This window comes from Bos indicus, chromosome 9 (assembly GCF_029378745.1).
Source record: "Bos indicus isolate NIAB-ARS_2022 breed Sahiwal x Tharparkar chromosome 9, NIAB-ARS_B.indTharparkar_mat_pri_1.0, whole genome shotgun sequence".
NCBI lineage: Eukaryota > Metazoa > Chordata > Mammalia > Artiodactyla > Bovidae > Bos > Bos indicus.
The window spans coordinates 83,072,058-83,090,073 of NC_091768.1; the positions used below are offsets into that span (position 1 = coordinate 83,072,058).

The 18,016-nt window shown below is 44.3% G+C and overlaps 1 protein-coding gene across 3 annotated transcripts in view; it reads right to left on the reverse strand.

The window, feature by feature from the left end:
• Positions 1-2,945: 2,945 nt before the first annotated feature.
• Positions 2,946-18,016, reverse strand: part of EPM2A (EPM2A glucan phosphatase, laforin) — a 109,079-nt gene continuing 94,008 nt past the window's right edge. For all 3 annotated transcript variants that reach the window (XM_019967551.2, XM_070796306.1, XM_070796305.1), the window contains 2 exons: positions 14,135-14,376; positions 2,946-5,357 (listed from right to left, as the gene is read on the reverse strand). In XM_019967551.2, the coding sequence (XP_019823110.1) occupies positions 5,080-5,357; positions 14,135-14,376 (520 nt within the window). In that variant the 3' untranslated portion in view covers positions 2,946-5,079. The remainder of the gene's footprint in view (positions 5,358-14,134; positions 14,377-18,016) is intronic.

Below are 18,016 nucleotides of genomic sequence, written 5' to 3' on the forward strand. Positions count from 1 at the left end.
TATGAAATACACAAGCACATTTTTACCAAACTATGAATAATCTTACATAATTAAAAATAGCTAATTATTCAACCAAAGAAAGTTCTGAATGTGTTTTATGTTAGGGTTTTGAATAAAATACAAAATGTTTTTGGTGTTTTTGTTTAAAAAAAAAAAAACTTGGTCCAAGGGTCTTCCTTGGTGGTTCAGTGGTAAAGAATCCTCCTGCCACTGAAGGAGACCCAATTACTGGGTCAGGAAGACCCCCTGGAAAAGGAAATGGCAACCCACTTCAGTATTCTTGCCTGGGAAGTCCCATGGACTGACGAGCCTAGAGGGCTACAGTCCGTGGGGTTGCAAAGAGTCAGACATGACTTGGCAACTGAGCAGGGGCACCACCAAACCAGGAGTGAAACTGTCCTGCTTGCCTTAGAGTAAGTTCACATTTTCTCTGTGACTCTAGATTTCTTATCTGTAAAATGGGGATAGTAATAATATTTACCTTATAGGATTTGCTGGGAAGATGAAATATACTGATATATGTAAAGCACTTAGACTTACATGGACCCCATATGCTTTCAGTAGTTACTAGCTACTCTTGCCCTTAACCCATCAAACCACACCAAGCTCCAAAACAGGCACTGTCAGTACATCACCAAACACTATGTTGTGATTAATGTGAAGTCACTCAGTCATGTCTGACTCTTTTAGACCCCATGGACTATAACCTACCAGGCTCCTCCATCCATGGGATTTTCCAGGCAAGAGTACTGGAGTGGGTTGCCATTTCCTCCTCCAAACAAAACGAATACAAATTTGGCCTTTATGATTTTCACATTTGTAGTAAAGAGGACGCAGACAATAAAACAAATAAGCAAATGATGTGATATACCAGCCAGTAATATGTTCCATGAAGAAAAATGAAGCAGAGAATGAGGAGTGGGAGGCTGGGACTGGGTGTGGTGATTTCAGTAGGGTGGTGCAGAGAGGCATTGCTAGAGAAGGGATGGGAGTGAGCCCTGCACATACAAGGAAAAAGACCACTCCGGGCAGAGAGAAGAGTAAGTGCAAGTGCCCTGACGCAGGAGTCTACACGGAATAATCAAGGAGCATGACAGCCAATGTGGGTAGAGCAGAGTGAGGCAGAAAGCAGTAGGAGGTCAGAGACATAACAGGGGACCAGGTTGTGGAGGTCCTTTTATTCTGAGCGACAAGGCAAGATACTGGAGGTTGTGAGCATAGGAGTGGTATGATCTGACATACATTTTATAGGATTGCCCCGGCCACTTATGAGCATGGTAAGGGCAGGAGGAGAGGCAAGGTGAGACACGGGCAGGGAGATCAGGTAGGAGGCTGTTTCTGAAGTCCAGTCTACTTCATGGTGGGTTTACCTAGGGTTGTTTGAGGGAGGAGGTAAAACATAGTCAGGCTATATAGATATTTCGAAAGGAGAGGTAACAGATTTTCCTGATGGATTAAATGTGAGGTTTGAAAGGAAGAATGGAGCAAAAAATGACTTAATGCCACCAAGGTTTCTCAGCAATCAGATCAATAGAAATGGAAACCTGGAATAGGAAAAAAAAGAAAACAAAAAGCAAGAATGACAATTCCATTGAGGTCTGAACCTGAGACTCTGCAAGCTTATTATATTAACTGGACTGGGGAAGACTTCTGGAGTAAGGGTTTGGGGAAGGAAGGAGCCAAGTTGTCACTGCTGTTCTATTATTGCCATTATTTTGGTTGTTTTGAGAGGTAGTTTCACCCGTCCTTCTCTTTTTATTTTTAATCTATCTCCTCTCAGATTTTCTCTTTTTTCCCAGCAGGTAATAAGCCACTGTGCATCCCACCCCTCTATTTGGTCAACACACTACAGCAAGCTGATCCTTTTTCCTATTGTGATCTAGTCCCATAGAGAAGTAGATGGATACTTGATCCTACCCCTACCCCCCGTTTCTACATTCACATCTTCCTTCTCATTCTCCCCAGTAGCATCGTTATAAAAGGAAACACCTGCTTTTTCTTCTTTTGGAAATGTTGCTGTTCTTTGCTTTTTCTCATTTTAGCCATTTCTCTTGCACTTACTCCAGGTTCCATTAATCCTCCCACCAATTCTTCCCCACTAACAACACTGTCTGCTCTCACTCCCATGAAACTCCCCTGCAACCCATCAACATGGCAATAAATCTGACCTATCTCCCTACCTCATCCCTTTCCACCCATCCTCAATTCATTTTTTTTTTTTTTTTTTTGCTGCAGGAAGAGTCATTTGAGGTCTCTGAGTTCGATCCTCTGTAAAATAAAAGAATCAAACTAGATTATCTCCAAAGATATTTTCAGTTCTAACTTCTGATCAAACTGACTCTATTTAGTTATTCAGTATTTTTTCATGTATGGCAATTTCTCATTTCCTAGTGAGCTCATCCTCAATTTTTTTCCCCCCTTCATTACTTCCTATAGTTTCCAAAATTTTAACCACATTTTTTCTTAAAATGGTCAAACCAAATAGTTTTCACCCGTACCTTAATGTTAATCAAAAGAGTGTGTTTCTTTTTTTAATTTTTCCTAACATTAGCACACAAAATAATTAAAGGAAAATGTTTTGAGTCTAAGAGAAAATAACCTTATTTGGACACTTCTTTACCCTGGGTGAGATGTTATGATTTTCTTTGAAAAATGTGTGACTGAAAAGTTTTGTTAATGCCAGTGACAAGCAGCTGATGGAACAACATCACTTTGATTTTCTCTGACACACCCTTGAGCTTTCCATCTTCATGTCTTTGTGCTGTCCTCACCTATGACTTTCTTTTGTCCTGTAACTGCCCATTTTGATCAGCTAATGAGAAAGTGAGTGATAAGGAAGAAACAATTTAGCTCAGCCAACTGACTCTTTTTCAAATAAGGGAACAGTTTGTTCCTTGAGATTTCAGACTAAGTTAGAAACATTTTAAAAATCCTGTACACAGAAGTCATTTTTAATGCTTTTATTTAGCAAAAGTTCCAGGTGATTTTTAAATACATTGGACATCCCATTCATTGAGGATGGGAAGTTGTTCCAAAACATTTTTTAATAGCCCTAAACTGATTTTGTCTATCAAAACAAAACAGGGAAAAATCTACCCAAAAAAATGTCTTTCTATAGTGGAAGTTACATAGCTGGACTTCCTAGACATTAAAGAAATTCACATACACACACACACACACACATTTATATAATTAGAAATATTCCATTTTTAAGATTAAATTTTACCAAACACGTTTTGACTATAAATGGATTACTTGAACACAGTAGTTATTTTTACTTGTTTTTAACAAGAGAGATGGTCTTCACATTATATAATCTTAGCTTATAAATTTTACTCTGAAAATCACAGGATACATTTGTCCTGTCTAGCCTTCTCTGCTCAAATGAAACACCATTTCCTCTGAGTCCCAGTTACAGGACACCTCTCCCTCCTCTGCATTCCACTGGAACTCACCTTTTGTCCTTCTAGCTCCCATACTTCCTAAAACAGACTCTCTCACAACTATCAATAAATATTTATGGAAGAAAAGAAGGAGCAGAAAAATAAATAAGCATTGTAGGTTAACAGAAAAAAGTACGGCTCTGAGTCAAACAACTCTTATCATATTTCATCTATTTATTCACCACATGACTAAGGACAGTTGATTTCATCTCTGTGAATCTTAGTTTCCTCATCTCTATAACAGAGATAATAAAAACCTTCCACATGGGGTACCATGAAGATCACATTGCATAAGATTGTAAAGCATCCAGCACATAAGAGGCACCCAATAAAAATTATTTCCCTTTCCCGTACCAGCCAATCATTGCCAGTTCTACCCTGCAGTGCACCTGATTGAACACAGGGATGCTTCTAGGCTATGAGCTTTTTGAAGGCAAAATCTTATTAATCTTTGAATTTCTTATAGAGCCCCAGATAGTGAATTGCACTGTCTGGAGGTACAGTAACTGTTTTGCATTAAACTGAGGGTAAACCAGGATCACCCCTAATCTGTGAAACAATTAACTATGGGCTTTGGCACTTGGGGCTCTTCTGGGAACACAGCTCCTCTTGTGAGCGACGTATGGCTCAGGCCACTCCAGCCTAGAGACAGCCCACTGTGGTTTAAATTAGGATAACTAACTTTCCTGAATTCTATGGTGACTGTTAGAACACTGCTCCATTTCTCACTGTAGAAACTGCTGCAGACAAATTGACCTTCCACTGGGAGAGACTGAACTCACCAAAGTGTGCTGGCAACACCACAGGTGTTGTGCTTTTCACAACACTGAGTCAAATAACCTGAGTGATAAACTCCAGCTCATCCCTGACCAGCCTTGCGACGCGGGCACCCTAGCTCTGCGCACAGAGCCTCAGCTAAAACACATAAAGATAGTAAGGTTACTGAGGTCATCACACTGGGTTGTGCATACAGAAGGAAGGTGAGGCTTTGGAACACGTTCTAACAACTCTAAAGTAGGATGCAAAAAAAAAAAAAGCTAGAAAGTCATCGTTTTGGGCCATATGGGGCTCTCCCTTTATCATAGTCCAGGCTCTCACCCACTCTATTCTCTTCTTTGGCCAACTGACCAATTCTTACTTTATAATTCCATTTCAGTTCCGCAGAAAAGGGGTGTGTGTGTGTGTGTGTGTGTGTGTAACATCTAGGTAACTCCCGAACTTTTCTTCCGCCTGCCAAGTCACAAGGCAACAAGCCAAAGCAGTGGTGCGTCCACAGGACAGCAAAGCACTGACCGTGCAGCAGGTGCCATCTGCCCGCCGGCACAGACCTGAGCCCGTTCCCTTTCCGTCTGATGCTGGAAGCGCGCTGCACAGCCCAACTGCTCCTGGATTCTTCTCGGGATCAGTCACAGCACCCTTTGCAAAATATTTCAAAGAACACCCAGTTCAACCAAAGCAGAGCCGAAAGTCAGCCCCAGACTAAAGAAGGCGGGTCGGGATTGGGAGGTGGGGGGAGTAGGGGTGGCAGGACCCGTCTTTCCAGTCGAGGAAGAATCTTGGCTTTTAGGTCAATAACTAGCATCACTCCAGGCTTCCTAAGGAAACTCGGAAGGAGGGAGGCGGATCCATCATCACCCTACACACCGCACACGGAAGATCGAATCTTCCCGAATTTCTGATAAAAGTCTTCTTCTGCGCGGGCCAGGGCTTCTTCGTCAATGTACACCGCCGGCCTCTTGGCCACGAGGAAATACTGCACTTTCCTGCGGCTCCAGCCCAGCACGTACTGCAGCCAGCCGCACACGGCGGCGGTGGAGCGCCCCACGCCGGCGTTGCAGTGCACGTACACCGTGTGTCCCTTCTCCAGCAGCGCGTGCAGGAGGCACACCGCCTGCGGCAGCATCTGGACGCGGCCTGCGTTGAGAGAACACAGCACAGACCGGTGAGACCCGAACCACCCCGGCCGCCCCTAACAGTCACTCCTGCGGCGCACCCCAGAAATCGCGGCGTTTCGGCGGGAGAGGCGGGCATGGCGGAGCTTGCTTCCCTCCTTTGTGTAGAAGGAAAAGGTGAGACGATAGCAGAACCTGCTCATCATAAAGTGGAAAGAGCAGCCGGGAGGCAATAAGTCAGATCTGAATTGTCACTGGATTTTGCTGCTCTTTTGAGTGAGCCTGCATCCGTGCAAACCTCCCTTCAAAGGGAAGTTCACTAGAGCCTAGCCTCAGAAGCATGGGTCCTTTCGTCTATCAGAGGGGTCTGGGCAGAGGTTTAAAGTATTTTAAAGAGAAGCTCACAGGTCCTATCACTTGAATTTCCTTTAATCCAATAGGATCTTCCAGGTAAATGCAAGCAGAATTAGTCCCTTTTGGTTAAAGGAGTCCATCTGCCTCATCAGACAAAAGCCAATTTTGATTTGTCCAGGGGAACGGCTAACTTGTTAATTGATGCACGAGGGGTAGCCAGGCATTTATGTATCCCCTCAAGATAACAGCGTGCATTGGGGCTTCCCTGGTAGCTCAGCAGTAAAGAATCCGCCTACAACACAGGAGACCTGGCTTCGATCCCTGGGTCAGGAAGATCCCTTGGAGAAGGGAATGACAACCCATTCTAGCATTCTTGCCTGGCAATTCCCATGGACAGAGGAGCCTGGTGGGCTACAGTCCATGGGGTCACAAAGAGTCGGACACAACTTCGTGTCTAAACTACCACCACCATTACCATCACAGTGTGTATTAACACTGATTCAGTTTCCCTTTACTAGGCAATTATGATTATAGGTGTTGCTGCCCTGTGGCTCCTGTCCTGATGATTAGATGTCCAGTGTCTTCCCCTCAGCACACTGAAACAGGATATACAATGCTCTGCTGAGGCCTGCTGGACCCACGCCCTCTCTGTCATCCTAGGCACAGAGAGCCCCCTAAAGCCAGCAAACTCTTAGTTGCCTAGAGTTCCTTCTGCTCTCAGATTCTCAGAGCAAAATGAATCTGGTAGATTATTTTTGGAAGGTGGAGGATGGTCATTGTAAATTACTTCAAGAATGGGTGGAAGAGAGAAACTATACAGAGACTTGGGTCTCTATGTGCTATGACCTCACATCCTCCAGCGGCTCTCTGTCCTCACCCACACGGAGACACCACAGCCCAGCGGGGGATCTTTCGAGGGCCACAGAGAAGGCCTGTCCAGCCTTCACACTTACCATCCCACTGGATCACTGCAGAGGTGGGAAATGCCCTTTCCTCACTGAGGCCTAGAATTCTCCCATGAAGCTGCTTAGGTAAGTTTAAACTTTCCTTAGATGTCCTTTTTTTTAAAATGCAAGTGCCTTGAAGGGGCCAACACAACACATTGCAATCAGGCATTAGCACCTTAGAAGGAGAGAGTTACCAAAACCCCCCCTGTGGCCTGAAGACCTTCCCAGTGACTACTCTACTGTGACAGGAGGGGCCTTAGCTTTAGGCCCACCCTGCTATGGTATCAAAGTCAGACATCTATATGGAAGCCAAAAAGGATTTTAGTAGCTCCTGGCGTTCTGTTACTCCCTCTGACTAAGGAATTGAAAGGCCCCACATGGCAGTTTAGAGATAGTTTTAACAGGAGTGATTTAAGCAGAGCACACTTCACAGTTCCTGCAGCTCCATCTCTCCCCAGTGCCTGTTGCCACACTTTCATGTTCACTGCCTAGTCCCTGAGGGCATCTGAATTGAAGTCACACTAGCCCCTAGGCCTTGCTTGACTTCTGAGTCCAAACTGTGCCATAAGCTTTAATTGATCTGTGCCTCTGTGCTTGGTTCAGGGTGCTCTGAGGACAGAGCTTGGGCGCCTGCCTTACAGTGGGTTACTCACAGCACTCTCCTAGAGGCAGTGAAGAAACACCGGCGATGAAAGAAGCTGTGAGACTCCACATGCATCAGAGAGCGGTCCTGCTGGGTGTCTCGGAGAGGGCTGTGTATTTGGTCCACTGTTTGACTTGGAAAATCAGATGAGGCAAAACCTCCAAGGTCTGTGTGAGCGACCCTGCTGGTAACTGGGAGGCCTGTTCCAATGCAGAACTTCTTTTCCATGGAGGAGGGGGGTGCGGGGGGGGTGGGTTGTTAGAAGTTTAAGGATTGTTGGTCAGGAAGGGAACTTCCAGTGATGGATCCAGGAAGCTTGGGCTCTTTCTGCTCCTGGCACAGCTGGCATCACTTCTCAAGTTCCCCATTACAGTTGCCTCTCCAGTTTCCATGTTCATTGCCAGGGAATTAACAGAAACATTTTTAATGGGAGTTTTCAGTAAATGCCCAATACACAAGTAGACCACAGTGGCCATTGGCAGGAGGAGCTGCTGGAGTCAGAGACCCAGAGTTAATGCTCAGCTTCTGTAGCATCAGGACCAGCCTGCCCTGGCCAGGTCTACATGGACTCATCAGAATCCCCTCCCTTGACCTTCTCTCTGGCCAGAAGTACCCCAAGGAAGGATCTATACCAAGTGGCCAAAATGACCTAGTATTTCCCCCTTTCCTTTTTATCTGTAAAAGATTCTTCAACAGGTATTTTAGAAGTTGAGAAAGGATTTGTGTTAGTTTAAGGTTCAGTGAGCTCAGACACATAATCCTGGAATGTAAATGTCAGCTGCCACTCAGAAACTCCAGAAGGCTCCCAGTTTAAACACAGGTCTCACCCACTAGAGGTCTTCCAGAATCACTCAGCCGTCCCACTTAAGAACTGCTGAACACTTATTTAAATAACACAAAGAAAGAATAAAAAGGGGCACCAGCCTATCTAGGATGCCCACCCATCTCAGCCTGGCCTCAGCTGGAGCCCTCCTTTATTTTGACTCTGCTTTGATTGGTGGCTCAGACGGTAAATAATCAGCCTGCAACGCAGGAGACTCAGTTCCTGGGTTGGAAAGATTCCCAGGAGAAGGGAAGGGCTACCCACTCCAGTATTCTTGCTTGGAGAATTTCATGGGCAAAGGAACCTGGTGGGCTACAGTTCATGGGGTCGCAAAGAGTTGGACACGACTGAAGGACTTTCATTTCACTTCACTTTGATTGATGACAGCGAACATGTACTCACCTCTTTCTATCTGCTCGGCGCTGTTCTAAGCTCTGTGTGCAGTGGCTCCTTTACAGCCGCCTCTAAACAGATGTGGGCCTGGCACTGATGTCACCCTCAGTCGTATCAGAAATTTGTGCAAGGTTATTCCTTAACGGCCACTCCAACCCGGCCGTCCAAATTCTGAAGTCTCTGCTTTTAACCTCTGTACTACTGTCTTCCCTAACCTAGCTGGTCCATGGTTGGCTTGCTGGCCCCCATGCAGTCAATGTGAAGCCCCAGTGAGCCCCTGTCCCCCACTTCCCTAGTCATGCTGCAGCTGTCACCCCAATGGGACAGTGACACCCTCCCTGGGGCTCAGCATCTCTGTCCCTACCCAGATGGCTGTCTGTGCCCTACAAGTGCTTGTCTTCTTGCTTGAAAACTGATTCTAGGGAGCCTGAGCAAATACACGTCATCTTGAAAAAATAATCACAACCTAAAAGTTGGGAGTTATGTTTTATTTGATGGGAATTTTTAGGACTTCAAGCCCAGGAGACAGCATCTCAAGTCACCCTGAGAGAACTCCTCCAAGGAGGTGAGGGGATTTGCCAGGTTATATCGAAGTTTTACAACAAAGGGCAGGGAGTTTGAACATCAAAACATTATTGTTAAGTAAAGGAAACCAGATGTCCCCAGTTAAGGAATGTATCTTTTCTATGTAGGGGAAGATGCAAGAGTCTGAGCTCACTGGAACCATTCCTTTCATATACATCTGAGCTATTCTGGGGCCAGTATCCTGTGCTCTTCACATCCTGAGCTCCTATGGGCTCAACCATAGGGAGTGACTGCAGTCTGAGTGCTCTGGATTATGGGTATTCTTCTTCCTCAGTGCCCTTTGACCTCACAAGCTCACATCAGAGGGCTGGAATCACTGATGACTTGACATCCTTGTTTACTGATATGGCAGGAAATATTCCATTTCTTATACATAACCCACCAAGGAATCACACGAGGGTGCCCAGGATCTGGGCTCACACAATAAAGCCAGCGTCAACCAGAGCCCCTAACTTGAATGTTTCGTATGTTTAGCCTCCAGATGGAATTTAATTCAATAAAGTGCTTCCATTTTTAAAAATAACAATACCCCCAAAGCAAGAGAGAACCACTGATTTTTTTTTTAATGTAAAATATTCCAAATTTTAAATGTTGGCAAGTAGGTTGAAAATTTTAAAGCCAGTGCAGGTTCAGCAAAACACTCCACCTTCCGTGATTTTCACTTTGGAATTTAAAACAGGCCTTGACTCCCCATAGATGCTCAATAAACATTCACTGAATACGTGAATTTAACTAAAACAAAACCATTAATACTGATTTGATCTGAGACAGTCCAAGACCCTTCTTATCTAATTTCTGGTCCACATCTCCTCCAAGTTAATCCAACTCTGGAATGGCTTTTCGGGGTCCCTGAAGATATCTGAGGTTGACCTAAGGCTGACCCTGAAAGAAATTGTTCCTGGCACAAGTTTCAGCCTTTCCAACACACACACACATGTCTTTCCTATCTTAATCCAGAGGCAGATTAATGCTGAATATATTACAATTTTATTTGAGTGCATCTTCTTTTCTTTAATATAGATAAGGTCCCTGTTATCTATAACACCCTTTAATAGAAACGGAAGAACTGGCACTGATAATATGGCCCCAACTTTGGAATTTTCAAAGCTCTTCCATATCAATTATCTTATTCTACTGCTATAATCCTGTAAGGCAGATATTATTACTCCCCATTTTCCAAGTCTGCCCGTATCACACAGCTGCTCCAGGGTGATGAGGCTCAAGCCCAGGTGCCTTGGCTCCAAGGTCAGTGTCTTTGCCTCACGGCAACACTGCATTTAGTGTGTTGAGTCAGAGAACAGACTCAGACCATGGCAACAAAGGGGTGGCCAAGGACTCTGGAGAGCATATTAACCCATTTGGGAGGCAGGCTAGACCGTTTGTTATAAATGGCACTGTGCTGACAGAGGTCAAAACACAGTCTGAGTACTTCCTGTGTGAAGGATAACTTACTTCTAGTGAACAGATTTTATGTGTTCCGGTGAGTGCTACATGTGGGAGCTTTTCGTTTCTCAGGTGAAAGACCCAAACCAAAAAAAAAAAAATTTTTTTTTTAAAGAAGAGAACAAAAACCTAAACAATCCCAACCTTTCTGCATGACAAGAAGTACAAGAGTGAGAATCGATGGCACAATTGATTATAACAGGTCTGTGACAACCAGTGGTGACAGTCAGGCCTAACAAACTGTCTTCCTTCTCAGACTTTATCTGACAGCATTATGCTGTGGCTCAAAACACTTACAGATGGATCTTTCTCTAGAGTTCTAAAAATATTCAGCTGAATTAATCTATGTGTTCATTGTGCTAATGTTGTGAGCCACGGAGAACGGAGATTGATCTATTGGTCAAAAATTCCTCTGCAATTCAGGAGTGGTTGTTAACCCTTTGATTACTCCCCCAGGTTTTGCTGAACCAAAGAAACTCTTTACTCTTGGGTTTTGGCTTTTTTCAAGTGGGAGCTTTCACTTTGCTGCCATTTCTCTTGTTTCCAAACTGCCTCAGTGTGAAAGACAGTCCACTGTATGCGTGGGTCCTGGTGACTCCATGACCCCCACAAGATTTTAATACAATTACAGTGGCTCCTTGGGGGTAGCATTTTCCCTCAGGCTTCTGCATATTCCCAAACTATCGAGCAAATTGCCTACCAGTTAGCAGGGTTTTGGGGTAATCAGTGCATGGGGTAGGGCAGGCCATATTTATCTCAGCTTCTCTGAGCCTAGTCTCACATCCTATTCCAATGGGATAACAAAGCTAGAAGATCACAACCAAAGAAGTGAAAATCAAAACCCTCCCTGGAAGCCATGGGCACACTATCCTAGCAACCTTCTCAGTTTCAAAGCCAGAGAAGCAAACTGGACAGGGCAAATACGACCCAGGCTCACCATGCTTTTCTGTGCAAATAATGTTTCGGGTTTTTTTAATTCCTTGAAAAAAGACGGAGCTCTAGAAGCTAAATCAAGCTTCTTTGGATCAGCATTCATTACCAAGAAGAGTAACCAACCAACCAAATCTTCAGAAAGAAAAATAATACCTCATCCCCAATGATAGTTCAGTTCAGACAGACCCACTGAGGGGCCTGGCCTGGCCAGCAGGACCATAAATATTCATAAAGAGTCAAGATGGCCAAGGTCTAAGACTGTCAGAGTCCCCCGGTCCCCACCTACATCTTGGAGTATTGACTGGGGAGACAAGCTATCTCCCTAAAAACTCATGAAGTGAAAGTGACGGTTGCTCTGTTGTGTCCGACTCTTTGCAACTCCGTGGACTGTAGCCTGCTAGGATCCTCAGTCCATGGAATTCTCCAGGCCAGAATACTGGAGTGGGTAGCCGTTCCCTTCTCCAGGGGGTCTTCCCAACCAAAGAATCGAACCCAGGTCTCCCGCATTAGAGGTGGATCCTTTACCCTTTGAGCCACCAGGGAAGACCAAGAAACTCATGTCTTTGTCTAAATCCAGCTGATGATGAACATGGCAGGTTGAAAATGTGGGTGGTGGTCTGTATAAAGTGCATGAAGAGTCCATATGAGCATGTAGAGAAGCTTCATTGCACGGTGGCAAGCGCAGTATTCTGAGTCTGACTGCGTGTGCTGAAATCCAGGCTGTGTCTCTCCTGTATGACACCAGCCAGGTTACTTAACTTTTGTGTCCCTCATTCTCTTTCTCAGCAAAATGGAGATAACACCTGCCTGGACTCTTGTCATGAGAATTAAATGAGTTAACGTTCAAAATTGTTCAAACCAGAGTTTGATACATAATGCATGTTGGGGGGAAGACGACTGATGATAGAAACTTTTCCTTGCTGGGCATCACTGTCTTCCTTCTTTCCTCCAGAATAGCAGTTCACCAAATGCCCTCAGAAGGACTGATGCTGAAGCTGAAACTCTAATACTTTGGCCACCTGATGCGAAGAGCTGACTCATTGGAAAAGACCCTGATGCTGGAAAAGGTTGAAGACAGGAGGAGAAGGGGACGACAGAGGATGAGATGGTTGGATGGCATCACCAACTCGATGGACATGCGTTTGAGCAAGCTCCCGGAGTGGGTAATGGACAGGGAGGCCTGGCGTGCTGCAGTCCATGGGGTCGCAGACTGAACTGAACTGTAACGCCCTCATTCTGCACTAGTCCATAGCTCTCTGCTGCCCTCTGCTGGCCTCTGATTGATATTATTCGAGTAACTTGTTCCCTTGGATTCAGAGATCTCCACTCCTTTCCTTCAAGAACCCTATTCCCCAACCAGGCTGAAATACAGATTATTCCTCTAAAACCCCACGCCTCTGTGCCTTGGTTGTTTCTCCCAGCCAGCATGCCCTTTCTCCCTCTACGTTGACCTGCCACACCCACCTCAAATCCCAGGACACTCACATGGCCTCCCTCTGCTTCTCTGCAGAAATTCTCCTCCCACACCATAAGCCTCCTAGCCCGCGTGACTCATCCTCATTACCTTCTTCTTTGCACTTTAATTAGCTTTGAACTTGCCTTACTGCCTCTTACCACGAGATCAAACCGTTCCTTATTTGTCTCTGATTCTTGGCAGCACCCGGGTCACACCCTAACTCCCTCTTCAGGAGACAGGCTCAGCCGGTGTTTGTGCAGTAAATGGAAGCATCACTAGCCCCACCCTGCCCCGAGCTGCGGTTCTCTCTCCTTACCTCTCACTGTAACTGCTGCAGTAACTCCTAACTGGCCTCCCCAGACCCGCTGTGGGCCCAGCCCCACGTACTCCAAACTGCAATCAAAGGGCACTTTTGGGGGGTGGCGGGGAGAAAGGTTATCTTGGCATCTCTCAGCCGCCCTCCCTTTCAACTGCTTCTCACTGCATAAGGATAGAGTCTCAAGTTTTCTTTGTGTCCCAAGTCGTGCAGGACTCTATTCCCTGCTTCCCAGACCGGCAGCCACACTGCTCATCTTTCAGTTCCTACAACACTACGTGCTCTCCTGCAAGGAGGACTCTTTCCAAGCTACTCCCTCTGTCTGGAAGCCTCTGCCCACCTCACTTGTGCCCAACTCCCACTTTGGATCTCAGCTCAAGCACACCCAAGAAGACCCTCCCTGGCCCTTCTTCCTAGGTCTGATTTGCCTGTGCGTGCTCTCATTGCACCATCTATGTAACTTTCTAATCAGAAAACTGACCAGAGCTTTACATTTCTATTTGCAGCCATTTGATTACTGCTTATCTTTCCTATTGGACTGTAGCTTCATGAGGACAGGAGCTGTGCCTGCTTTTCTTCACCTTTGAATGCCCAGCCACCAGCCTAGGGCCCCACACACATAGTAGATACACAATAAATATGTTTGATGAATAAATAAATTAAAAGAACCAATGTGAAACAGAATCTTAGCCAAGGTGTCAAAAGATATATATATCTTATCTATACCATATATATATATATATATAATATATTAACCCCCAAACCTTATATTTTTCCATATCTATCATTCACATACAGGTTTTCAGTTATAGACAGGTAGGTAGGTAGATAGGCAGACAGACAGACAGGCAAAAACCAACAGGGGCTTCTCTGAAATACATCCAACAAGCTCCCTCGGACACTCACCTTCAGTGCTCATATCTGGTGTGGGCATCCAGATGTAGGCCAAGCCTTCCTCCTTATACAGCTTAATCATAGTGTCTGGTGTCATGGGTTCTGGGTAGCGGTTACAGCCTGAGGAATTCTGTACAATATCCCATTCCGTCTGGAAATTCATTACAGCTGTAACCCCTAGTTCATGCTTCAGTTTGATGGTTACGTGTTCCACTTGGCGAGGGCAGCTACCCAGCCAGATATTTGGTAGAATCCTAAGAAGAATACATGGAGTCAACTATAACTATTTTTGGTGCTATAGCAGCTGCATAAAACACGCGGTATTAAAATGCAATTAACCTTTAACACTGGGCACAGGAAAAGCTGTATTAAGAACATGAGAACCAATATTATTATTAAAAGACAAAATACTGGTGGTGGTGTTTTGAGGGAAACAAATAATTCAATTAACTAGAAGGTCAGGGTATAGGCATCAGGAAATCAAATCTAGCAATATATTAAAATAAGTCCACCATGGTATACTTATTCCATGAATGTATATGTGGTTCAATATTAGGAAATCCATCAACATATTTCAAAGTACTAACAAATTAAGGGCAAAATTCCTATGACTATATCATAAATTCTGGAAAATATGTGCTAGAATTCAGTAATCATTCCTGTTTAAAGCTCTGTATAAAAATTTCAAATAGTATGAGATTAAGAGAAACTAATAACAATCTTCTTTTAAATAAAATCAAAGTAAGGATTATTTCCATTAGTATTCAACATTATTCTATATGCTTCATCTAAAGCTATAATGTAGAAGAAGAAATATCTCTCTGTCAAAAAAGATTCAACTATAAGAGCTATGAACAATATTAAAAGTATTACGATTAAATTATCTGGATGAAGGAAAATACACAAAAATCAAATAACCATCCTCTGTGCTACTAATAGCCAGGTAGAAATAGATTGGGAGGAGGAGGGGAAGTCTTATTCAAAAATAATGACAAAATTATAAAATACCTAGGAATGTCTTTAATCCAGAAAAAAAACTATAAAATTTTATTAGAGGACATTATAAAAACAATAGCAACAAATAAGTAGACATACTGTGATGCTGTGATTTATTATAAGAAATATATATTTGTTCTTCATCCCCATATCTGACACAGAGTTCCTAAATCCATTGAAATTTCCTAAGTGATGACAGCCATAAAGGTGTCTTTTCTTAATGAGGTAATTTTTGAAATGCAGCTAAGGGTGGGACTGGTTGCCAGGGTTACCAACCTTGTGATTAGAAGGTTGGAATTTTCATCCCACCCCCTGATCTCCTGGGAAGGGAGAGGGACTGGAGATTGAATCAGTCATCTTTGGCAAGTGATTTCATTAACGAGGCCTATGAAATGAAGCCTCCATAAAACCTCGAACAGCAAAGTTTGGGGAGCCTCCAGGTTGGTGAATACAGGATAAAGGGAGAGCAGAGGACGTGGAAGCTCTGCTCCTCTCCCATGCCTTCCCCTAGGCATCTCTGATATCTGACTGTTCCTGAGTTACATCCTTTTATAATGAACTGGTGATCTAGTAAGTAAAGTGTTTCTTTGAGTTCTGTGACCTGCTGTAGAAAATTAATCAAATGCAAGTCTAAGGAGGGGTATGGGGAATCCCTAGTGTGTAGCCAGTCAGTCAGAAACACAGGTAACAAACCTGGGCTTGCAACTGACCTCTGAGGGCAGGTTGAGGGCATGGCGGGTGTCTTATAAGACTAAACAATTAACCTGTGGAATCTGATGCCGTCTGGGGGCAGGAATTTCCTTGTGGATATTGAAGATTATTATGGAAAAAATAAAAGGATAAAATTTTAAACAAAGAGAAACATTGGAAACCCAGAAAAGACTTCATGGTGCCCTGAAGAGGGGAAAAGTGAAAATGTTAGTTGCTCAGTCATGTCGAACTCTTTGCAACCCGTGGACTATAGCCCACTAGCCTCTTCTGTCCATGGAATTTTCCAGGCAAGAATACTGGAGTGGGTAGCCATTCCCTTCTCCAGTTCAGTTCAGTTCAGTTCAGTCGTTCAGTCGTGTCTGACTCTTTGCGACCCCATGAAACGCAGCGCGACAGGCCTCCCTGTCCATCACCAACTCCCGGAGTTCACTCAAACTCATGTCCACTGAGTCAGTGATGCCATCTAACCATCTCATCCTCTGCCGTTCCCTTCTCCTCTTGCCTTCAATCTTTCCCAACATCAGGGTCTTTTCAAATGAGTCAGCTCTTCACATCAGGTGGCCAAAATACTGCAGTTTCAACTTTAAATCAGTTCTTCCAATAAACACCCAGGACCAATTTCCCTTAGGATGGACTGGTTGGATCTCCTTGCAGTCCAAGGGACTCTCAAGAGTCTTCTCCAACACCACAGTTCAAAAGTATCAATTCTTCTGTGCCCAGCCCTCTTTATAGTCCAACTCTCACATCCATACATGACTACTGGAGAAACCATAGCCTTAACTAGACAGACCTTTGTTGACAAAGTAATCTCTCTGCTTTTTAATATGCTGTCTGCTAAGTCACTGTCCGACTCTGTGTGACCCCATAGACAGCAGCCCACCAGGCTTCCCTGTCCCTGGGATTCTCCAGGCAAGAACACTGGAGTGGGTTGCCATTTCCTTCTCCAATGCATGAAAGTGAAAAGTGAAAAGTGAAAGTGAAGTCGCTCAGTCATGTCCGACTCTGTGCAACTCCATGGACTGCCGCCTACCAGGCTCCTCTGTCCATGGGATTTTCCAGGCAAGAGTACTGGAGTGGGGTGCCATTGCCTTCGAATATGCTGTTTAGGTTGGTCATAACTTTCCTTCCAAGGAGTAAGCGTCTTTTAATTTCATGGCTGCAATCACCATCCGCAGTGATTTTAGAGCCCCCCAAAATAAAGTCAGCCACTGTTTCCACTGTTTCCCCATCTATTTGCCATGAACTGATGGGACCGGATGCCATGATCTTCGTTTTCTGAATGTTGAACTTTAAGCCAACCTTTTCACTCTCTTCTTTCACTTTCATCAAGAGGCTCTTTAGTTCTTCACTTTCTGCCATAACGGTGGTGTCATCTGCATATCTGAGGTTACTGATATTTCTCCAGGCAATCTTGATTCCAGCTTGTGCTTCTTCCAGCCCAGCGTTTCTCATGATGTACTCTGCATAGAAGTTAAATAAGCAGGGTGACAATATGCAGCCTTGATGGACTCCTTTTCCTATTTGGAACCAGTTTGTTGTTCCATGTCCAGTTCTAACTGTTGCTTCCTGACCTGCATACAGGTTTTTCAAGAGGTAGGTCAGATAGTCTGGTATTCCCATCTCTTTCAGAATTATCCAGTTTATTGTGATCTACACTGTCAAAGGCTTTGGCATAGTCAATAAAGCAGAAATAGATGTTTTTCTGGAACTCTCTTGTTTTTTCAATGATCCAGCAGATGTTGGCAATTTCATCTCTGGCTCCTCTGCCTTTTCTAAAACCAGCTTGAACATCTGGAAGTTCATGGTTAATGTATTGCTGAAGCCTGGCTTGGAGAATTTTGAGCATTACTTTACTAGTGGGTGAGATGAGTGCAATTGTGCGGTAGTTTGAGCATTCTTTGGCATTGGCTTTCTTTGGGATTGGAATGAAAACTGACCTTTTTCAGTCTTGTGGCCACTGCTGAGTTTTCCAAATTTGTTGGCATATTGAGTGCAGCACTTTCACAGCATCATCTTTCAGGATTTGAAATAGTTCAACTGGAATCTCGTCACCTCCACTAGCTTTGTTCGTAGTGATGACTACTTGTGTAGTGATGACGACTTGACTTCACATTCCAAGATGTCTGGCTCTAGGTGAGTGATCACACCATCGTGATTATCTGGGTCATGAAAATCTTTTTTGTATAA